Genomic DNA, 22032 nt, shown 5'->3' on the forward strand with positions numbered 1-22032 from the left:
CAATTGAGTCTGAACTATCACAGAATTTGGCCCAACAAATGTCAGTGTTGATTTTGCACTCAGTAATACTGGGAAACTTTAGACCTCCCAGAAGATAACAATGTCAACTAGCACACCGAAAGTTTAGGACATTAATCTGCTATTCTGTATGTATTTATTATCATATATTAGACATACCGGTACTTGTTTCTGCTATTCTGCATGTATTTATTATCATATATTAGACATACTTGTTTCTGCTATTCTGCATGTATTTATTATCATATATTAGACATACTTGTTTCCATAACACAGGGCCGGTTTTTGCTATGAGCAATGTTGGCGACTGCCCAGGGCCCAATCTATGTGAGGGCGCAGGCACACACAAAAAAAATTATTATCAAAGCAAAACTCACCAGTTTTCTAGACTACCGCCGCTCATTTTCATTACTGGCACATTTTATATAGAGAAGGCGCCACATTTTCTCCAAGGTAAGGGTGGCAATTTGTTTTCCTAAAACAAAAGCGTAATATTCCTCCTTTTCTAAAATCGCCTCTGCAAGGGGAAGTGGGGAGGAGGATCGACTTGCAACTGCAGAGATAGGTCAGGGAGACAGGAGCGAGGGAGAGACTGATCCCAGACCAGTGAGCCCACAACACAAAATACTTCCAAATAAATTGTATTTAATTTATAAAATTAAAATAGACCCTTATATACCTAGATGTGAATTGGGTTATGTGAAAAATTATAGAAAATTATGTTCTTCTAGCAAATCTGTGCAGTCATCGACGTGACTCACGTGACTCCGGTTGATTGACGAGCAAATGGACAGTGTTGGCAAAAGGTAATGAAAAAGTTAATAATGTCGAGTCCTCATCTTCATCATAGACCAAAGTAAAAGACCAAAATAAGCCATCAGTTTAGAAAAAGAAGAACAGAAGATGAGAAACGGGCACTTGATAAAAGGTATGCAGATTCCTATGAGTGACGTGAGTGACAGTAGGCTATAGACTATTAATTAGCCTCTTGCTAATATATTACTATTAGCCATAGAAGACGACTGTATTTTGTTTTTAGTTTTGCTGAACTAGCAACTGTAACAATTGGAATCATGTCATGCAACTACTGTAATTTCACCCATCGGCAACCGAGTGCAAGTTCACACAGACGTTCTGAATGTGGGATTGTTTTTTTATTGCTATAAGCTCTATGCCAAGTTAAATAATGTCTAATATACAATTATACATTTTAATGGCATTTTGTAAATAGCTTAAAAAAGGTGACAAACACAGGTAGAAAATTCTGCTACAGTCAAATTACTCAATCCATACTATGTATCCATACTATGTAAATTATCTGTTGTTTCTCTGGTGTTTTATAATAATTGGAACTGTTTGGATCTTATTAGGATGATGCAAAACAATACTCATGCAAAATAGGAAATACTTTACTGCGGGAATCTTTTTTATGCTCCATGGAGTACAAACAAAGATGTTTTAGCTTTCTTCACAAATTTTTAAAACATGGTTATTAGATCATGCAATCAAGATTTGTGCCATTAAATTGGTGTTTATCTACTGTATTTCATGTATTAATCTTGTTTTGTCTCTGTTCTTGTTACCTTTTTGCATTTAGGATTATGTAGTAAAATAACACATATAACATAATATATATATTCCAACGTGAATTTTTTTCTCTCCCAGTTTTCTTAAACGTACCAATACGTACTGTACTCCGTTTCCACTTCTTGTATGATTTAAAGTAAGCTCAAATTCACATTTTGTTGAATAAAATGTGTGTAAAGTTGAGAAGAATATTGCCACTAAGGCTTTACAGTTAATGTAAAACGTGGACAAAAGGAAAAAGACACGACAATGTTACTTAATTACCGGTACTTCGTTGTTTGCTTCATTCCCACATCAACCTCTTTTTTGGGGCAGAACAGTAGAGACCTTTTGGATTCCACCTCCACTTTTAAAAGTTTCACCTGTGTTTTATATGTCATAGGATGCAACTTTTAACCGTTTGTTTTCAGATAAATACACAAAACAAGTGCAGGAAACAGGCCTTACCTGCAAGCTGAGTCGGCTTGTTTGTATTTCCGCGTCTGACTCGTTTGGCCAATCAGAAGCGAGAAAAAGTCACGCGATGCATTTAGGTCCCCTTGGTTTTGGGAAAATGAAGTAAGACAAATAAAAACGCACTGTACATGAAACTGTATCGTTTGCTCGTGTTGCAGGGATAAATGATCAGTTTACCCTTTTCAATTTAATAAGTAATCATACAAAAACTTGCTCTGGGAGTTCTGATACAACACTAAAGTCGACCGAAAGAAGCTTTATATGCACATGCTATTCACTGTCCAGTCTTAGGTTACATGATAGACATGTGGTGCATGAAATGTGCATCTTATGTGTTTGTGTTTTTATTGTTTTATGTGAAATCAAATCAAATTTATGTTAAATCAAATTACTCAAAAAGATGCTGCTTAGTTCCCCCCCAACCATTTGTCAATCTGCGATTGCATTTTGTGTATGCAGCGTGAGAACACTGCATTCGAGGCATATACCTAAACACCTGGTTGCCTAGGTAACGGAAGTTAGGCTGCTCACATTGTTTTACATGCGTGTGCTTTTGTGTCGAGGTTGGATTGATTCCAGTGAGGGTCACAGGTGGGGGTGTTTGTGTAGTTGGGGGTCAGTGTGTGTGTGTGTGTGTGTGTGTGTGTGTGTGTGTGTGTGTGTGTGTGTGTGTGTGTGTGTGAGACAGCACGTAATCAACTCTCACATCATCGATCAAAGCAAAAAAAAAAAAGTAGCCAGGCCAACCGGACAGCCTAAAGCCCACCATGGTGGCCAATAGAGGCTACATTGGAGGGGGACGCTAAAGGTTACCATAGCAACAGGAAAAAGGGGGCAAAGACTTGAATGTAGAATGAAATCAGTTCCGTCAATGGGTTGCCAGGCAACACTAACGAAGCCAGGTTTGATAAGTCGTTGATAACAGCAGTGGGAGACCTAATGTGTGTGTGTGTGTGTGTGTGTGTGTGTGTGTGTGTGTGTGTGTGTGTGTGTGTGTGTGTGTGTGTGTGTGTGTGTGTGTGTGTGTGTGTGTGTGTGTGCGTGTGTGTGTGTATGTGATGCTATTAGCAGAGAAATTGAAAGGCAGCCTGCTGAGGGGAGTCTATAGCTCAGATAAGAGAAAAAGACATACTAGTGGGCCTCTGGTGTGTACGTGCACACACACACACACAATAAATCACACATCACGGACAAAAAGAGTGGTGCTTAAACATTTTTTTATTCAATCGTTTTTTTCCCCCTCCAAGGCAGGAATGTACTCATCTTTTCCTCTCTTTAGAGGTGTGTGTCGGGGGCTGGGGGGGTCACTGTGATGAGGAGACAAGGAAGGACGAAAGGAGGCGAGGTGAGGAGACACACATTTTTAGGCTCCGCGTCGTTTTGCAGACCTCCACTCGGGCTTATTGGCAAAAACACACACATTTACACACACGTTTTCGCCAACCGATTCTGGGCCAGGCCCCCTTGCGAACCTGCTCCATGGGTTCATTACTGGCTGAAATGTCAAACAAAAGCGGTGAGAGGAATAACATCCACGTGGAAACATGACATACCATGGCAGTCTGACGTGGATGAATACCATGTAGTATGCAGTCTATGTTGTTGCTCTCCCTCTCCTTTGTCTCCCCTTAGGTTGCAGCCATTTTTGGGCTGATCACAGTCATGTTGCCTGGGAGCGTTGCAAATTGTTGCAGAAGTTGTCAAAAAGGGCTCGGGAGGGCGTGCGAGTTACCACGCGCTCCTCGCCCGGCATGTTTAAATAGATGGCGGACGTAAAAACAACAACATTGTACAAAAGAGAGCCCCCCCACACCCCCTCACTGCCCTCCTCACCTCATTCACGACCACAATGTCATCTTTTCATAACGTCATCACCGTCAAATACAATCCAGAAGGCTACAAAAATCCTCGACATGGCAGAACGTGACAATTAAAGCACATTTTAATACAAATTGATGTTAGGTACCGATACAAAAACACACTTAAGGAAAGATCGCACAAATAAAACGCTGGAGTGTGCACGTGTGTGTGTGTGTGTGTTAGTGTGTGTGGCACTGCCATCCAGGTTCACATTAGCCACAAACATGTTTGAGCAACACAAAATGTCATTACTGCCAACATATGTGAACACACGGCGCCTCTGAACACAACACTGTGTGTCTGCAGGCGTGTGTTTACATACACAGTATAAGCTGTGTTTAAGCAACACAAAACAATTTTTCTTTTTTACTGCTAAGCACATGGGAACACATGTCTTTGAACGCAGCGCTCACTCACAGGCCGCTGCTGTTTGTGTGTTTTCAGGTAGTCTACCATCATACACACACACACATTTTTGATATGAAAGCGTGTATTAGGTAATGGGGCAGTTGATGTAGCAGTCCTTAACTGGCTTGTGTGTGCGTGCGTGCATGTGTGTGTGTGTGTGTGTGTGTGTGTGTGTGTGTGTGTGTGTGTGTGTGTGTGTGTGTGTGTTTGTGTGTGTGTGTGTGTGTGTGTGTGTGTGTGTGTGTGTGTGTGTGTGTGTGTGTGTGTGTGTGTGTGTGTGTGTGTACAAATGATGTAACAACGAGAGGAGATTTCATGGCGTTTTGTAGGTGTGTGTGTTTACGTAAAATCTATGTTTAAGCACAACAAAAGTATTTTTTCAACTGCCAAGCACATGGGTGCCTTTGAACGCAGCCCTCACTAACAAGTCATGTTTTCATGTACTCGTCCATCACACACAAACACACACAGAGACACAAATGTGTAATATGAAAGCAATTGTTAGTCAATTTGTGTATGTGCACAAATAATGTAACACACCAAGGGGAGATTGCATGTGCTTTTGTAGTTCTGTGTGTGTGTGTGTGTGTGTGTGTGTGTGTGTGTGTGTGTGTGTGTGTGTGTGTGTGTGTGCATGTGTGTGTGTGTGTGTGTGTGTGTGTGTGTGTGTGTGTGTGTGTGTGTGTGTGTGTGTGTGTGTGTGTGTGTGTGAGTGCATGTGTGTGTGTGATGCATGGTTCCACTCCTTGGGAATGTAACCCATCTTTTAGCATCCTTCATCCTCTTTCCTTTTTAGTGTGCAATTTCATCACAGTCCTTCCTCGTTTTCCGCATTCAAATGCCGCTTTCAGTTCTTTTTTCTAACCCTCCTCTGCCATCCACTCTTTAACGAAAAAAAACAAAACATTTGGAATTAAAAAAAAGAAAAGAAAAAAAGAAAGATGGATGGCTCTACCTCAACACTTCCACAAACAAGGTCTAAACGTGAACACTACAGCATAGAACAAGAAGCTATAAAAATATACAGACACCTTAGGGGGTAAACGGTTGAGAACGTGGGATTAAATTAACATTTTTAATAATAAAAAAAAAAAAAAGGCAGATTGTACTAGGGTAAATTGTAAAAAATAGAAAAAGGTCTAGCAACAGAGGCATCGTCTTTTAGCGAAGAGCGGGTATTACAAAACGATAAAAAACAAAAGAAAAACATCTATTAACTGGATATTTATATATATCATCTATAAGTGTTGATAGCCATAAAAAAAATACTTTTTTTAAAACTTTTTTTGTGTTGTTTTCTTCTGATATCTGCTCACTATTTTGTGTTTTGGTATTTTTAAGACAAGTCTAAAGAGCACAGTCACACCCATGTAAAGCACACATACACACACACGCACACACGCCTTATTAAAATATACAAGATTCTGAGTGTCAGAGGCCGGATCACGTGACTGACGTCCGTCCCAGCTTTTCTGATTGGCCGAGTCCCCGAGCCTCCTCCGCCTCCCCTTATGTTCAAATAATTCCTAAAGGAGTGTTGGATGGCGCTCCGAGCGGCGGGCTGCTGGGTTCTAGGCAGGTATGGCGACTGGGAGTTCCTCAGCACTAACTGGGCTTTTATTGATTTAATTTTCTAAGCGATCGTCTTTTGATTCTCTCAAAGTCCAAAAGCCACATTAGTGCTCTTCCAGGTGCATTTTGGGAACGTTTCCTTGATCCGGCGCGGCTCAAAGATGTTCCGGCCACGTTCCGGGAGGGCTGGAGAACCCTCATGCACGCTTGGCAGCCCGCTCAATGTGAGATTGGGTTTGGTCGTGGTTCCATTTTGCTGGATGAACAATGAGTTGTGATGGCGGGCCGAGCTGTGGCGAGGGGACGGGGACTGGAGTGATGACGGGCAAGATGGATGCACTCCAGTTCTCATACTTTGTAGTAGATGTTGGCTGGGCTCTGTGGCGGCATTTCCTGCACGATGTAGACGGGGTGTCCGTAGTCGCCGCTCACCTTCTCGTAGTGCGGGCAGTAGGCCGAGTCCGACGTCCTCAGCGGGATGATGATGTCGCTGGGCTCCGATCCGTTGTTGTTGGAGCTGGAGATGCCGCCGCCGCCGCCCCGCTTAGGACTGGTGAGTGACGACAGCGACAGCGGCGGGTGGTGGGTGTCTGAGTGCTTGGCGTGCCGCCGCCTGTAGCACACCACGCAGATGACGGCGGTGACCAGCAAGAGGAAGGCAGAGCCTCCTGCCGCGCCAGCGATGAGGGCGATGTTGGATGGCTGCAGGGGGCCGTTCTCGCCGCCCCCCTCGGCTCCTCCAAAGGTGTTGGGTCCTCTTGAATGGGTCGAGTTCCCGCCTGAAAAAAACTACTGTTAGTGGTTGTGAAGTCAAACAACAGCACTGCAGAAACTTTGTTTCGATGAGCAAACTTTACACAATAGCTCGACAGTTATGAGATATATTAACACTCTATGATGAGTTTGCTAAGTATACAAACGAGCTGAATTTTTTAGTAAAAGAAACTGCTGTTCTAAATGTGTCCACTGGATGTCGTAATAGCAATTCAAGTGTAACCCACCACATGACACTGTTTAAAGATGACGTGTTAACTGACTTTAAACCCCCAATGGATTGGCTACCCCTACTCTAATCAGCGCACTTGCAAGCAATCAGCAGCTCCTGTTGCAGTAGATGGTGGCAGACAAATGCAGTAGCGACGCACAATAGCTTCATTAATTGTAAATTATCCACTTACCGGATAAAATACCGAAACGGTAAGATGCAAAGACTTAAGTCAACATTACCATGATTTTTGTAGTTAGAGTTCCATGCAGCGCTCGCTGGTGGTTGACGGCATGATGCGCACCATGAACTCCATTGTAAAAATGTGTGTTTCTTCATTTGTTGTTTTTTATATTGTTTTATGCTTAAATCTAGCATGTTCACATTAGTTACGTTTGTAGTTATCCATCCATCCATCCATCCATCCATCCATTTTCTACCGCTTATTCCCTTCGGGGTCGCGAGGGCTGCTGCAGCCTATCTCAGCTACAATCGGGCGGAAGGCGGTGTACACTTTGGACAAGTCGCCACCTATGTTACCTTTAATTTGGCTATCATGGTGTAATTTTGATTAGGGATGTCCGATAATGGCTTTTTGCCGATATCCGATATTCCAATATTGTCCAACTCTTTAATTACCGATACCGATAACAACCGATACCGATATCAACCGATATATACAGTCGTGGAATTAACACAATATTATGCCTAATTTGGACAACCAGGTATGGTGAAGACAAGGTACTTTAAAAAAAATAAATAAATAAGATAAATAAATTAAAAACATTTTCTTGAATAAAAAAGAAAGTAAAACAATATAAAAACAGTTACATTGAAACTAGTAATTAATGAAAATGAGTAAAATTAACTGTTAAAGGTTAGTACTATTAGTGGACCAGCAGCACACACAATCATGTGTGCTTACGGACTGTATCCCTTGCAGACTGTATTGATCTATATTAAAATATAATGTAGAAACCAGAAATATTAATAACAGAAAGAAACAACCCTTTTGTGTGAATGAGTGTGAATGAGGGAGGAAGGTTGTTTGGGTTGGTGCATTAATTGTAAGTGTATCTTGTGTTTTTTATGTTGATTTAATAAAAAAAAAAAAAAAAACGATACCGATAATAAAAAAAACGATACCGATAATTTCCGATATTACATTTTAACGCATTTATCGGCCGATAATATTGGCAGGCCGATAGTATCGGTCATCTCTAATTTTGATCATTGTCATAAGTGTAATATTTGAATGATGATAATGTGTTGTGGCAGTTGTGGATTTCACCAATGTGGCGGTTCAAGGCCATCATGAGAATGCTAAACAGGAAATGCTTAAAGTTTAATGGCTTTGTAAAAACACTGAGACAACTTGTAAGTTCATTGTGTTCTTCATGGTGTTTTTGAAACTGCGATTTTTTCCTCAGAATTTTCAACTACGGTAACTTGATGTGTTTTGCCAAGAGGATTATTTGTAATGTGTACATTTTCAGCTTGTTCTATTTTTGACCAAAGTAAAACAAAGAAAACAATCTGAAGTTGTCTTTATTTTCAAGTGATTTTGCCATGATTTTACCAGTCTGGCCCATGTGGGAATATATTTTCCTCCATGAGCTAAACTGAGCTAAAATTAGTTTGACACCTTTCGTTTATACTGTTTTTAAGGGCCACACCACTGGGGGGGCCACATAATGATGGCGATTGGTTACTTCAGTAGCTCATCATCAACACTTGTTCGTTAACGGAGTGAATTGCCTCATGGATACAATAATACTTAGTCTCTGCTAAAATTCTATACAGCGGTGAGTCAACATGTCCTTTGAGAGAGTTTTAGTTTGGTTTAGCAGCATCATGGCTGCATCTATTCAAAAGTCCATAGAGATAATCGCTAATTTAGCATCGCTTCAAACACCATCATTGTGACAGATTTACAGCGTATTTCTAAAACGACCGTACTGTTTAAGTTTATATTGGAGTCAAACCTTTTCCCTAGACATACAATGTCTAAAGAATATTTGTTTTTTTTAATAGTTTTTGCACATGTATTGTGTTTTGTTTACTTTTTTAATTAATGCTGAGGCAACATTGCAGTTTTGGCTTTGGTAGGAGATATCAAACACTTTTCTTTCCCCTTGTATCTATCAACCTACCGTATTTTCCTGACTACAAGGCGCACTTAAAAAAATTTTTTCCCCTCAAAACTCGACAGTGCGCCTTATAACCCGGTGTGCCTAATGTACAGAATAATAATTCTGGTTTTACTTACCAACCTCGAAGCAATTTTATTTGGTACATGGTGTAATGATAAGTGTGACTAGTAAATGGCAGTCAAACATAAGAGATATGTGTAGACTGCAATATGATGGCAATATGACTCAAGTAAACAACACAAACATTTTATATGTTCCAATCAAAATATAAAACATTACACACGGCGCTCAAAAATCCATCAAAATATTTTAGTACGACTTTAGTAAGATATGAAGCCGCACCGCTTGAAGGATTGTAATGTGCTTCAACATACGAGTATTATTATGGTGTGTGTATAAGGTAAGACATATTATCTGACGTTTTGTTTCGCAATATTATGCAAACGCAACTTTTCCTACCTTCTGTTACCTGCTGATCTGTATTTGGGATCTGCATAAATACTGAAGAATTGACCGTGCCGACACCGTAGTCGATAGGCTTCTTCTTTTTCTTTATTTTCTTGTTATGGGACATTCATCCTCCGCTGTTGCCATTTCTAATATAAAGTAGTGTAAAGTTCTTACTTATATCTGTCAGTAAACTCGCCATGAAAGCGCTAAAACATACCGGTATAGTGCGTTTACATTATTCACCCAAGGAACTTTAGTTATTAGAGAGTTCCGGTCGGACGGTTTTTCACGGGACACATTGCAGTTGCTGTTGTTTTCGTATGAGGAGATGCTGCTCCGTTATTGATTTAAGTGAAGTCTGAATGTCATTAAAACAGTCGGAAGCGACTGTCAGAAAGCTACTTGAAGATGATCTGCAAAACATAATCTATGCAACATTTTGACCAAAGAACCACCATTACATGTTATGTAGACCACAAGAAAGTGTTTTCAATTTAGAAAAAATAAAATAAAATGACTCCTTTAATGCGCCTTATAATACGGTGCACCTTATATATGAAAAAGATCCAAAATAGACCATTCATCGGCAGTGCGCCTTATAATCCGGTGTGCACTATGGTCCGAAAAATACGGTATTTTATTTTACCTTTTCATATAAACTATGGGCATTATCTGGAAGAAAAACACAAGACTATTAAACATATTGGCTTCAAATTAACTGGAGTTGTCAATGTAGTCTTTTTGTTTATTGTTCATGCGGGGATATTTATAGTAGATATACATTTTTACAGAACTTGTTAAATGTTATATAACAATATTTTATAACTACAGCATAAAAACCTGTGTACAACCTTCTAATTATGTCTTTTTAACCTTAAGAAAGCCCCCTAGGAATGAAATAACACCCATGTAGTCACCTTTATAAGCCGCAAACTTCGAAGCACAAAGTGATGGACAACTGGAGCCCGAAATGGAGCCACAAACAAAATTAGAGTCTAGTGTCGAGGACCTACAGGAGCTAACATCCTGTTAGTTTTTCTTTTGTCTGTGGATCGAGGGTTATTGGGACAACCTCTTCATTACTGGACAATACCAAAGGAATTCCGCAAGGCTTAGTGCTGGGGCCCAATTTATTTTCCATCCACATAAATAATATGTGTAACAATTTGTCAAATACAATGTACCATTTTTATGCAGACACCACTATTATTTATTGCTGTTTACCCTCCATCACTCAGGCTTTTGAGTTTTCACAGGCTGCTTTTGATGTCATCCAGGCTCAGTTATTTGATCTTAAATTGGTTTTTAAATACAGATAAAAGCAAGCTCATGGTTTTCTCTCATTCAAGGGTGCTAGCGGAAAACAATCCAAACATTGTAACATCAAAAGAAAACCCTACAGAGCAGGTTTTATATCACTAGTACTTGTTTTTTTCTTTTAATTTTGACCATGAGCTTTTATTTAAAGCCCATTTTAACAACTTGGTCTCTAAGCTTCGGGGAGAGTTTGGGTTCTTTTTGAGAAATAAAACCAGCTTCTCTTCTAAGGTCAGAAATAAATCGGTGACAGCGACTTTCTTGCTTGTAATTGATTATGGAGACGTGCTTTATTTTAGTGCTTCATTTAAATACCACCAGTCCTTGGACAATATTTCCCATTCAGCGAGATTTGTTACAGACTGTCCTTGTCTCACTGTCAACTGTATGTGAAATCAGACTTATCTTCACTGAGCGCATGGAGCTATACACATTGATACTATCATTTATAAGGCTCTTTTAGGTTTATTTCCTCCCTACTTGTGTACTTTGTTACAATGAAAAAACAGCTCTTACGCATTACATTCCAATAATACTTATGCTTTATATGTTCCTCGTGTACGGACTGAAATTGGCAAAAGAGCTTTCAGCATTGCTGCCCCTCTGGTATGGAATACATTATAAACGAAAATCTCTGAACTACTTCCATTTGGAGCCCTCCGTTCTATCCTCAGGGACAGACAGCGTGGAACGTCTGCCCAGTGTCTGTGTTTTTTTAAAATGTGTAAATCCTAATTGTTATATTTTTTTACAGTTCGCTTTTATGCATCTTAAAATGTATGTCTTAATTTATTACTTTTCTGTAACTGCTCTGTGACATGTGCTGCCGACCTCTTGGCCAGGTCACCCTTGTGAAAGAGATCTTTCTTATCAGGTTAAATAAAGGTTGTGTGTTTTCGTTTACAAAGTGTACATAATATTGTGGATTTCTTGAAGCTGTGCAGATGTTGTATTTCTGCAAAGTCACCGCTTTTCAGCACCCTAACATTGGGGCCATCGTAAAGCCACAGTGTGTAATCAAGGTAACACATAACCCCACAACAGTGTTTACTTAGTGCTACCACCGGGCCTTGTGACCAGAACCACTTTACTGGGCTTTGACCGCCCCGGCCACACCATACAAAAACACACACACACACACACACACACTGCAGCTTGCCCTGTGGCTCCTTGAAGCCAGAAAACCTTCGCTGTCTTTTCCTCAGGAAGTTGTAGGTGAATGATGCGAGGTCGTGCGTGTTGCATGTGGCAAACTGGTTAAAGTCCTAAATGCAAGTTCCTGCTGTATAAAGCGCTGTGATTGGTGGAACATTATTCTTGGCACGCATCTTCCTGCTTCCCCTCTCCATCTTGGCTTTATTGGAGCAGTAATGACCTACCTTGCTCTGAGCTCACCACCCGGCAACACACGCGCGCACACACACACACACATACATATACGGTTGTGCGCCCTGTTGTGCAGGACTCAGGGCGAGCTAAGTGCTAATGCTTGTCTCCTCCGGCTTTCTTCCTCCCTCCATTAACTGACATCCCTCGCTCTCCATCTCCATTATGACTGTCACCTTTCACTGGCCCACTGCATTATAAACCCTCTTCCATCACCTCCGCACCTATTTTATGTCTTCTTTTTTTGACACACCAATCACATGCAACTACGTTTCTTTTTTATTTCTAAAAAAAAAAATGACACTGAGCACTTTTTGTGTTTAGATTCTAAGCGGTCATACCGGGCTGACCTTAAATCCATCGTTCGGAGACAAAACCTTGTTAGATAATTTGAATTTCAACAAAACTACACCTGCACAATCAAATGACATCAAACACAAGAGCTGTTTTAAAAACTTACTTTTTTGTACAGTAATAATGCGTAGTTTCACAATTATTGTTCAATTTACTGTCAAACAGAGCATCATTATCTTAACAAGGGCAACATTTTTGATGCAGCTCATGTTAGATTGTGCTCTAATGAACATCTAATGAAGTGGCTGGAGAATAAACATGAAAGGTTCCAAGATGTCAAAGTCACAAAAATTAGATTAAAATTTCAAAATAAATTATTTCGCATTGCAGAACTCTATAGCAAAAAAGAAAGATGTTATTCTACATTTAAAACATTTCTTTTTGGTCTATATAAAATGTATTGGATACACTTTGTTGTAAATTGTGTGTACATTTTGCTCTAAAGTCACTTTAATAACCCATTGTTTGAGAGTCTGTCCAAAATATTTTTTGTGAGGTGTCCCCAGACTACAAAAGAAATCATGTCCCACCATGTCATGATCTCACATGACAGTGATGATTAGTTTATTGTATTCCGTATTATTTTCTGTCCAGTGCTCCTGTTTCCTCTTTGCCTTAATTCTTCTGGTCTGAGTGCGAGCTCCCTCACCTGTCCCTGAGTAGCCATCAGGATGCTTCGTATGCCAGTACTGTCCTTTGCTCTGCATTTCATACCCAGGTTTGCTCCTTGTGCACTTCCCAGCTGCACATCTTTGTATTACATGCATTTTCCCTAATAAAAAGGGCTTATTTTTTTCACTTGCCTGAAGTCCCTGCATCCTGGAGTCGCCACACCTAAACATTACATATTCTCTCTCAAAAATTATCATAATTTATATTTTGAAAATGTTTATTGCATATATCATGAAGCCGTTAGTGCTATTTTTTTCCCCCAAACACGGTCGAAAATAAACTTCTTTAACAATATAAAGATTCACCCAGTTAAAACATTAGGTACACTTGCAATTGGATTAAGACTCTCCATTAAATTTTGTTTTAGCAACATTTATGTCACTACATGTCACACATGCGGACGCCAAGATTAGATGAAAATAATGTTTTATCCTACCTTTTTTCGAGTCTCCTGAAGAAACTCCTCCCCCTGTGGCTTAGAGCTTTACTTAATGTCTAAATATTATATTTTTCAGACTATAGGGCCCACCGGACTATAAGGCTCATTAAAGGGGCCATATTAAGATTTTTTTGTCTTATTTAATAACACTTCCTTGTAGTCTACATAACATGTAATGGTGGTTCTTTGGTCAAAATGTTGCATAGATTATGTTTTACAGACCATCTTCAAGGTTTTTGACTGTCACTTCAGCATACGTTGTTTAGCGGGCTGTCTAATTTACGTGGCTCCACTTCGACAGCATCTTCTCCCCGTCATCTTTGTTGTACCGGTAGTTTTTAGCCCTTCCATAACTAATCTCCTGACAGATATAAGTCAAAATTTTAGGCTATGTTATACTCAAAATGGCAACAGCAGGAGATGAATGCCATACAAAAAGAAGATAGAGAAAAAGAAGAAGCTTATTGACTATGGCGCAGACTACAATGGCGGTCGTGTGCAAATTTTTGGGACTTATGCAGATCTCAAATACACATCAAAAGTTGGTTTTGCATAATATTGCAAAACAAAACGCCAGATATGTCTCCTAATAGCTGCCATTTCGAGGTCCTTATACAAACACCTTAATAATACCGTATGTTGAAGCACAGCACGTCTGACTACGGTAGCCGTAAAGCTCCGAAAATCAACCAAGCGGTGCGGCTTTGTAGCTTACCAAAGTCGTATTAAAACAATTTAACATATTTTTGAGCGCCGTTTGTAATTTTTTATTTTCTCAATGAAACATGAACGTTTTGGTCTTGCTTGCTAACCTGTACTTGCTAGTGTCATTTATTGAACAGGGGGCGTCTGAAGTCCACATTTATACTATATTGCCAAAAGTATTTGGCCACTTGCCTTTACTCACATATGAACTTGAAGTGCCATCCCATGGAATTGTCCAAAATGTTTTGGTATCCTGGAGCATTCAAAGTTCCTTTCACTGGAACTAAGGGGCCAAGCCCAACTCCTGAAAAACCAACCTCACATTCTTCCTCCACCAAATTTCACACTCGGCACAATGCAGTCCGAAATGTAGCGTTCTCCTGGCAACCTCCCAACCCGGACTGGTCCATCAGATTTCCAGATGGAAAAGCGTGACTCATCAGTCCAGAAAAGGTGTCTCCACTGCTCTAGAGCCCAGTGGCAACGTGCTTTACACAACTGCATCCCACGCTTTGCAATGGACTTGGTGATGTATGGCTTAGATGCAGCTACTAAGCCATGGAAACCCATTCCATGAAGCTCTCTGCGTACTGTACGTGGGCTAATTGGAAAGTCACAGGAAGTTTGGAGCTCTGTGGCAAGAAAGTCTTTGCACTATGCGCTTCAGCATCCGCTGACCCCTCTCTGTCAGTTTACGTGGCCTACCACTTGGTGGCTGACTTGCTGTTGTTCCCAAACTCTTCACATTTCTTATAATAAAGTTGACTTTGGAATGTTTAGGAGCAAGGACATTTCACGACTGGATTTGTTGCACAGGTGGCATCCTATGACAGTTCCACGCTGGAAATCACTGAGAGCGGCCCATTCTTTCTCAAATGTTTGTAAGTGCTTGATTTTATACACCGGGCCAAGTGATCAGGACACCTGATTCTCATCATTTGGATGGGTGGCCAAATACTATTGGCAATATAGTGTATATCTTATGTTTGACTGCCATCTTCCGGTCACACTTATCATTACACACTGTACCAACTGAAATTGCTTCGAGGTAAGCAAAACCAGAATAAATCCGTACATTAGGCGCATTGGCACTGTCGATTTCTGAGAAAATGGAAGGATTATAGGTGCACCTAAAAGTTTGAACAATAGGGTAAGTGCTTCCACTGTGTTGTGTCGTCACAAATGCAAAAGCCCTGCAACAAGGGCATCTAATACTGTGTGCACCTTATGATTTAACGCTCTGACATTGTTTAGCATGCGTATCCAACATTATAACATTTCTGAGTCAGAAAAACACAATTCATCATAGGTCCCATTTAAGTGTTAAATATAAGGTACTTTGTTTTGCCTGCTCTTCTTCGCTTGGCAATTACTCTCGTCTTCCTCCCCCCGGTGCGCCTCACCCTTCTGTCTGCTCCATCACACCCCTGATGTGGCCCCCACCCCGAGCCCCCCTCCCTCTCCCAGCCAGGCTGCGGCATCTAATGACAGTAATAACTCTCTCCAATGTTGCCTCTGGTCTCGCCCTGGCTCCTTGCCTCCCCTCTCTTCTTCCTCCCCATCTTTCTATCTATCTTTTTTGTCCTTCGCCCAATGTAGCTATTAACCATCCACTGCCCGCCTGCGGCAATTCGCTCCGAGGGAGAAGGATGGAGAGGAAATATATGGAATTAAATAGAGAGATCCGCAGATGTCACTGCTGCACATCCTCCATCTGTCGCCCCCTCCTTCTTTTAAACACTCCCTCCCTGCTGCATTTTGTTGTTTTTTTCCCCACTCCCTCGTCTACAAGCCTTTTCTCATTTCCTCTATCCGTCTCTTGAATCATGTCCATTTGCTGCTTACCTGAGTTCCTGTTGGTGGAGCGTCCCGCCGTCTCCTTCTTGGGAGGCAGCCCGTATGGACCTGTAAGTGGGTGGACAGTCAGTTGGAGATAAAGGCTTCCCTTCCAGAGTTAGGTACATCATAATAAAATAATCCATAATAGAGATAAACACACTGCTGTCCAATGATGGGTTGAATAGGCAAGGATGAAGACAAAGAACAAAACTCTTAAACTCCTCGACGATTACGTAGCAGCTAACAAGCCAGATCAGGATTTTCCCCTTCCAGACTTTTCTATGGTGAGCCAAACTGGACTGAAATGTATCCAGTGAGGTCGAACGGGATAACGACGAGAGGTCGCCGAGTTGTGTTTTTCGACGCAACGCCAGAACGGCTTGTAATCTGCAGCTCGCTAAATCAGCCCATCTGCCTCGCTAGCCCTCAGTAATGGTGATTAAAGTGCACTGATGTGACACAAACACACACTTGATTACACACGAGTGGTGGCGCCGATGAAGAAGACGCTTCCAGAAGGAGAGGTTTTCTTGGATTGGAGGCCATCTGGACACCGCAAGACGGGGTGCGGGAGACAATCGGCGACGCAAGACAGGAGTGAGACTAGACAAGATGAGAGGGCCGCCTATTGAGTTAGTCCACACATAGAGTGGGAAGAGGATTCACATGACACATGAAACGTGACAAATTTTGGGGTGAACTATCCACTTTTTCCGCCAGACGGCAGTATAGAGTGTTAAATATCTTAAAATGTGTTTTGTAGCAATTCCGACTTTGACCACTCTGTAGAGTGGCGCCTTCCATCATTTTCAGCAGACTGCATTGCAAAATGATTAATGATTAACCCCCCATCCATTTGCTATGGGCAATGTGGGGGACCGCTCAGGGTGCAAGCAATGCTAGGGCGAAGCGAACGCAAAAAAAAATAAAATAAAAACAAATCTCGCCAGTTTTATAGACTACCGGTGCTCGTTTCTATAAGTAGGTTTTATTTTTTATTTTTTATAGAGTTCCCATTAAGAGTAGAATGCACCATGGCAGCACCAGCTGACCGCCTGTGAGAGCTTTGGAACAGGGGATGGACTCACGGCAGCACCCTGCTTTGTGCTATCGCCTCAGTCTCCAAAACACAGAGAAAAAGTCTCCAATAACACCAGTAAAAGTCGCTAGATTTGTCGCTAGGAGCTGTTTACGAAAAAAAGTCGCCAAGAGAATTAGAAACACAGATTTAGCAAAGTTGGCAACACGGGAAGAGACAATTTGGCAAGGAGGAGGGTCGCGGGGCCCACATTACAAACTGCTTCCAAATAAATTGTATTTCATTCCTAAAATTAAAATCGACCTGTATAGCTACACCTTTAATTGGGTTATGTGACAAATGAAAAAAAGTGTCATGAACGTGACTCACGTGACTCCGGTTGATTGACGAGCGAAACAGTAAAGCTTATTAAAAGGCACTTGAGATCCTGGATGTTACAGGAGCATCTCTCTGGACTTGCCATCATCAGCATCAATCAAACAGTTGCACAACAGATTTCGTACGATGACGTAATTGATGATTTTTCATCAAAAAAGGCTCGAGAAGTTAGATTTTAAATTGCACTTCACACCTGTTGTTAATGTTTACGCCTCTTGTAAACAGGAAAAAAAACACCGGTTGAAAAACCTGCAACAGTCTGAGGCTGAGGACTAAATTCATATTATGTTAATTATCTGCTGTTTTTCTGTGTACAAAACTGGTGTGTTATCATAAAATGATATTACGATTACTAAACTTGTATGTAAAATGTGAAATACTTTACTGCAAAAATGCTTTTATGCTCCACAGAGTGTTTTGTTTTGTTAGCTTTCTTCAGGGATTTTTAAAGAATTGTTATTAGGTCTTATGATGACGGATTTGGTCAATTTACATTTGTGTTTATGTACTGTGTTATATTCATTTATCTTGTTTTTTTCTCTGATCTTAAAGTTAAAGTTAAAGTACCAATGATTGTCACGCACACACTAGATGTGGTGAAATGATCCTCTGCATTTGACCCATCCCCTTGTTCCACCGCCTGGGAGGTGAGGGGAGCAGTGAGCAGCAGCAGTGGACGTGCTCAGGAATCATTTTGGTGATTTAACCCCCAATTCCAACCCTTGATGCTGAGTGCCAAGCAGGGAGCTAATGGGTCCCATTGTTATAGTCTTTGGTATGACTCGGCCTGGGTTTGAACTCACAACCTACCGATCTCAGGGCGGACACTCTAACCACAAGGCCACTGAGGGATGGTTCGCCCAAATTCATCTCACATGAGATCCACCCAGTTTACTTGTATTTTGCGCTGTGTTTTTTGGTGATTCACCTCCATGCGCTGTGGCGTGGCTGGCTGGCTGTGTTGCCTTGGAAACACCCGAGACGAAAGTGGTGCGCTTTGCTTTGCAGAATGCAAGCTTTCTTATCTCTGCCGAAGAAGTTCGGTTTTTGCCAGGGTTTGTTTGTCTGTTTGTTGGCAACATAACTCAAATAGTCATGGATGGATTTTGATGATTTGTCCGAAAACAACAACTCTTCTCATCAACGACGAACACACTTCACTTCCTGCTCACGGCGTTCCACGCCCCCACCTTGCCAGTCCCGCACTGCGTAGAGTATTCTAGGAGATGTAATTTATTTTCAGAACCCGGCCAACGCTAAAGCGCCAAAAAAAAAAACACATCAAGTTGTTGTTTGACACCGTCACACGTCACGGCATTATTTGGGAGACCTTGAAACGGAAATACCACGGTATCTACAACACATGCTAGTAGTGTTGTTGTCCCAATACCAATATTTGGTACCAGTACCGGTACCAAAATTATTTCGATACTTTTCAGTACTTTTCTAAGTGAAGGGGACCACAAAAAATTGCATTAATGGCTTTATTTTAACAAAAAATCTTAGGGTACATTAAACATATGTTTCTTATTGCAAGTTCGGCCTTAAATAAAATAGTGAACATACAAGACAACTTGTCTTTTAGTAGTAAGTAAACAAACTAAGGCTCCTAATTTAGTCTGCTGACGTATGCAGTAACATATTGTGTCATTTATCATTCTGTTATTCTGTCAACATTATTAAGGACAAGTGGTAGAAAATGAATTATTAATCTACTTGTTCATTTACTGTTAATATCTGCTTACTTTCTCTTTTAACATGTTTTTCTACACTTCTGTTAAAATGTAATAATCACTTATTCTTCTGTTGTTTGATACTTTACATTAGTTTTGGATGCTGCCACAAATTTGGGTATCAATCCGATACCAAGTAGCTACAGGATCATACATTGGTCATATTCAAAGTCCTCATGTGTACAGGGACATAATTCCTGAGTTTATAAATACACATTTTAAATAAACGAAAGAAGATGTTCTGATAACAAAAAATATTGACGCAATCATAGTAGTATCGACTAGATACGCTACTGCACTTGGTATCATTACAGTGGATGTTAGGTGTAGATCCACCAATGGCGTTTGTTTACATTTTGACGCCGGTGAGCTACGGTATGTAGTGGAGCATGTTTAGCTATTCCTCGTCCTGCAGGGATGATCCTTGGAAGAAACCGGTACTTTTCAGAGGCGGTATAGTACCGAGTATGATTCATTAGTATCGCGGTACTATACTAATACCGGTGCACCGTACAACCCTACATGCTAGCATTTAATCTAGTTAGCAAACTAACGCTAGTTGGTCTCTATGATTTTATCAACATGTGGTTATCAATCACGTTTTTTCGATTATTTTAATTTAACACGGTATAAATAACCTTTGGGATTTTTTCAGCGGGTCATTTTTACCGTTTATTTGAGGTACAAACGCCCGCAGCTGCTGAGACCGATGCAAAAGAGTGACCGCTCTTGTAACTCGTAACAACGCATACACCACGGCAATTGACCAGGCTGGCCAACTTACCGACATCATTTTCATTTGTCGTCCAGTTAATTGGCTTATCGAAGATCGACCCAGGCCTAGTCTGGACACAGTAATATAAAGCAGACTTTACTCCACACGTCCAGCGTGTAGCGAGCTCAGGGGCGCAATGGCCTGCATCGACGGTGAGCTGTGAGCGAGGCTGACAAGGAGCCGGCTGGGACAGATGTGCGATGAAATAGGCCGGGACAAGGCAGTGTGTGGACGCCAGGCGTGCACGTGTGTCTGCGGAGTCGCAGCAATGCTTTATTTAGTTGACAAACAACATCGACGTGACCTTTAAGCCGCGGCGGCAGCAAGACGGAGCGAAGATGTGGAGAGCTGCGGCGGCAGAGGTGGTGTTTGAGTGAGCACCGGGAAAAAGGGGAACTCAGACAAAATATTGGCTGCATTTCAAGAGCGGAGTGTTTTTAGATATGTTATTTATTTAAGTTGTGTTGCCGTGTGACAACAAGCGTTATTGTCATTCAAAAGAGCCCGGCAGAGTATTTCTGTCGACTCTGCTGATGCAACGGGCTGATAGCGGCGACACAATACACAAATCACGATAACGCCGACCGAGCGTCGGGGAGGAGGGAGGCAGGAGGCGGGGTCATGGGAAGGACAGATGGCTATTATGTGCAGGAATGTGCAGGTTAGTTTTTTTTTCACTCTACACGAAGGCCATGTCTACACTAAGTCGTTTAACACCTTAAACAAATAATTATTTAGCCTAAGCCCTGTTTCAGCCACACTAAACCGGCGTTTAAGGTCCCCCTCCTCGAACAAATGTATTGCAATTCAATAGGGATGTCCGATAATGGCTTTTTGCCGATATCCGATATTGCGATATTGTCCAAATCTTTAATTACCGATACCGATATCGACCGATACCGATATATACAGTCGTGGAATTAACACATTATTATGCCTAATTTGGACAACCAGGTATGGTGAAGATAAGGTCCTTTTTAAAACAAATAATAAAATAAAATAAGATAAATAAATTAAAAACATTTTCTTGAATAAAAAAGAAAGTAAAACAATGTAAAAACAGTTACATAGAAACTAGTAATTAATGAAAATGAGTAAAATTAACTGCTACAGGTTAGTACTATTAGTGGACCAGCAGCACGCACAATCATGTGTGCTTACGGACTGTATCCCTTGCAGACTGTATTGATTTTATTGATATATAATGTAGGAACCAGAATATTAATAACAGAAAGAAACAACCCTTTTGTGTGAATGAGTGTGAATGGGGGAGGGAGGTTTTTTGGGTTGGTGCACTAATTGTAAGTGTATCTTGTGTTTTTTATGTTGATTTAATTAAAAAACAAAACAAACAAAAAAACGATACCGATAATTAAAAAATGATACCGATAATTTCCGATATTACATTTTAAAGCATTTATCGGCCGATAATATCGGCAGACCGATATTATCGGACATCTCTACCATTCAATCCTTGAATCTCTGGCACTTAGCTTTGTATGGACTCATTGATCGTTTACAAACTGAGTTCGGAGAGGAAGTGACACCAGAAAGACCGTGCCCACACAGGAAGTGACGTCAGAAAGAACATGCCACAGCCAGCTTCATAATAAAACAGTTTCGTAACTCGGAGGTAACCACTGGAAATATGGAGGCGAGTCATCCAGACATGCCCGTGTTTCTCCTTCCGTCTGTACAGACGCTTGTGGAAATCACACATGAATACCTTAAGAGAAAGCGATTGCAGCTATTTCGCATACAACACTTCTCAGACGGCAAGAGAACTTTTCAATGTCCGGGCGGGTCAGCTTTGTTTCTACTTAGCGAAAAACTTTGTCCATTTGTTGGAGGAGAGACAACGAGAATGCGAGCTCCCGTGGATGTGATAAAAAAGATAGCATGTGCT

General features: G+C 41.0%; 1 protein-coding gene across 1 annotated transcript in view; it reads right to left on the bottom strand.

The window, feature by feature from the left end:
- Positions 1-3261: 3261 nt before the first annotated feature.
- Positions 3262-22032, bottom strand: part of efnb3b (ephrin-B3b) — a 157927-nt gene continuing 139156 nt past the window's right edge. Inside the window, exons 4-5 of the mRNA XM_061960392.2 lie at positions 16208-16267; positions 3262-6680 (exon numbers count right to left, since the gene is read on the bottom strand). Of these exons, the coding sequence (XP_061816376.1) occupies positions 6250-6680; positions 16208-16267 (491 nt within the window). The 3' untranslated portion in view covers positions 3262-6249. The remainder of the gene's footprint in view (positions 6681-16207; positions 16268-22032) is intronic.

Source organism: Nerophis lumbriciformis, linkage group LG05, assembly GCF_033978685.3.
Source record: "Nerophis lumbriciformis linkage group LG05, RoL_Nlum_v2.1, whole genome shotgun sequence".
Taxonomy (NCBI): Eukaryota; Metazoa; Chordata; class Actinopteri; order Syngnathiformes; family Syngnathidae; genus Nerophis; species Nerophis lumbriciformis.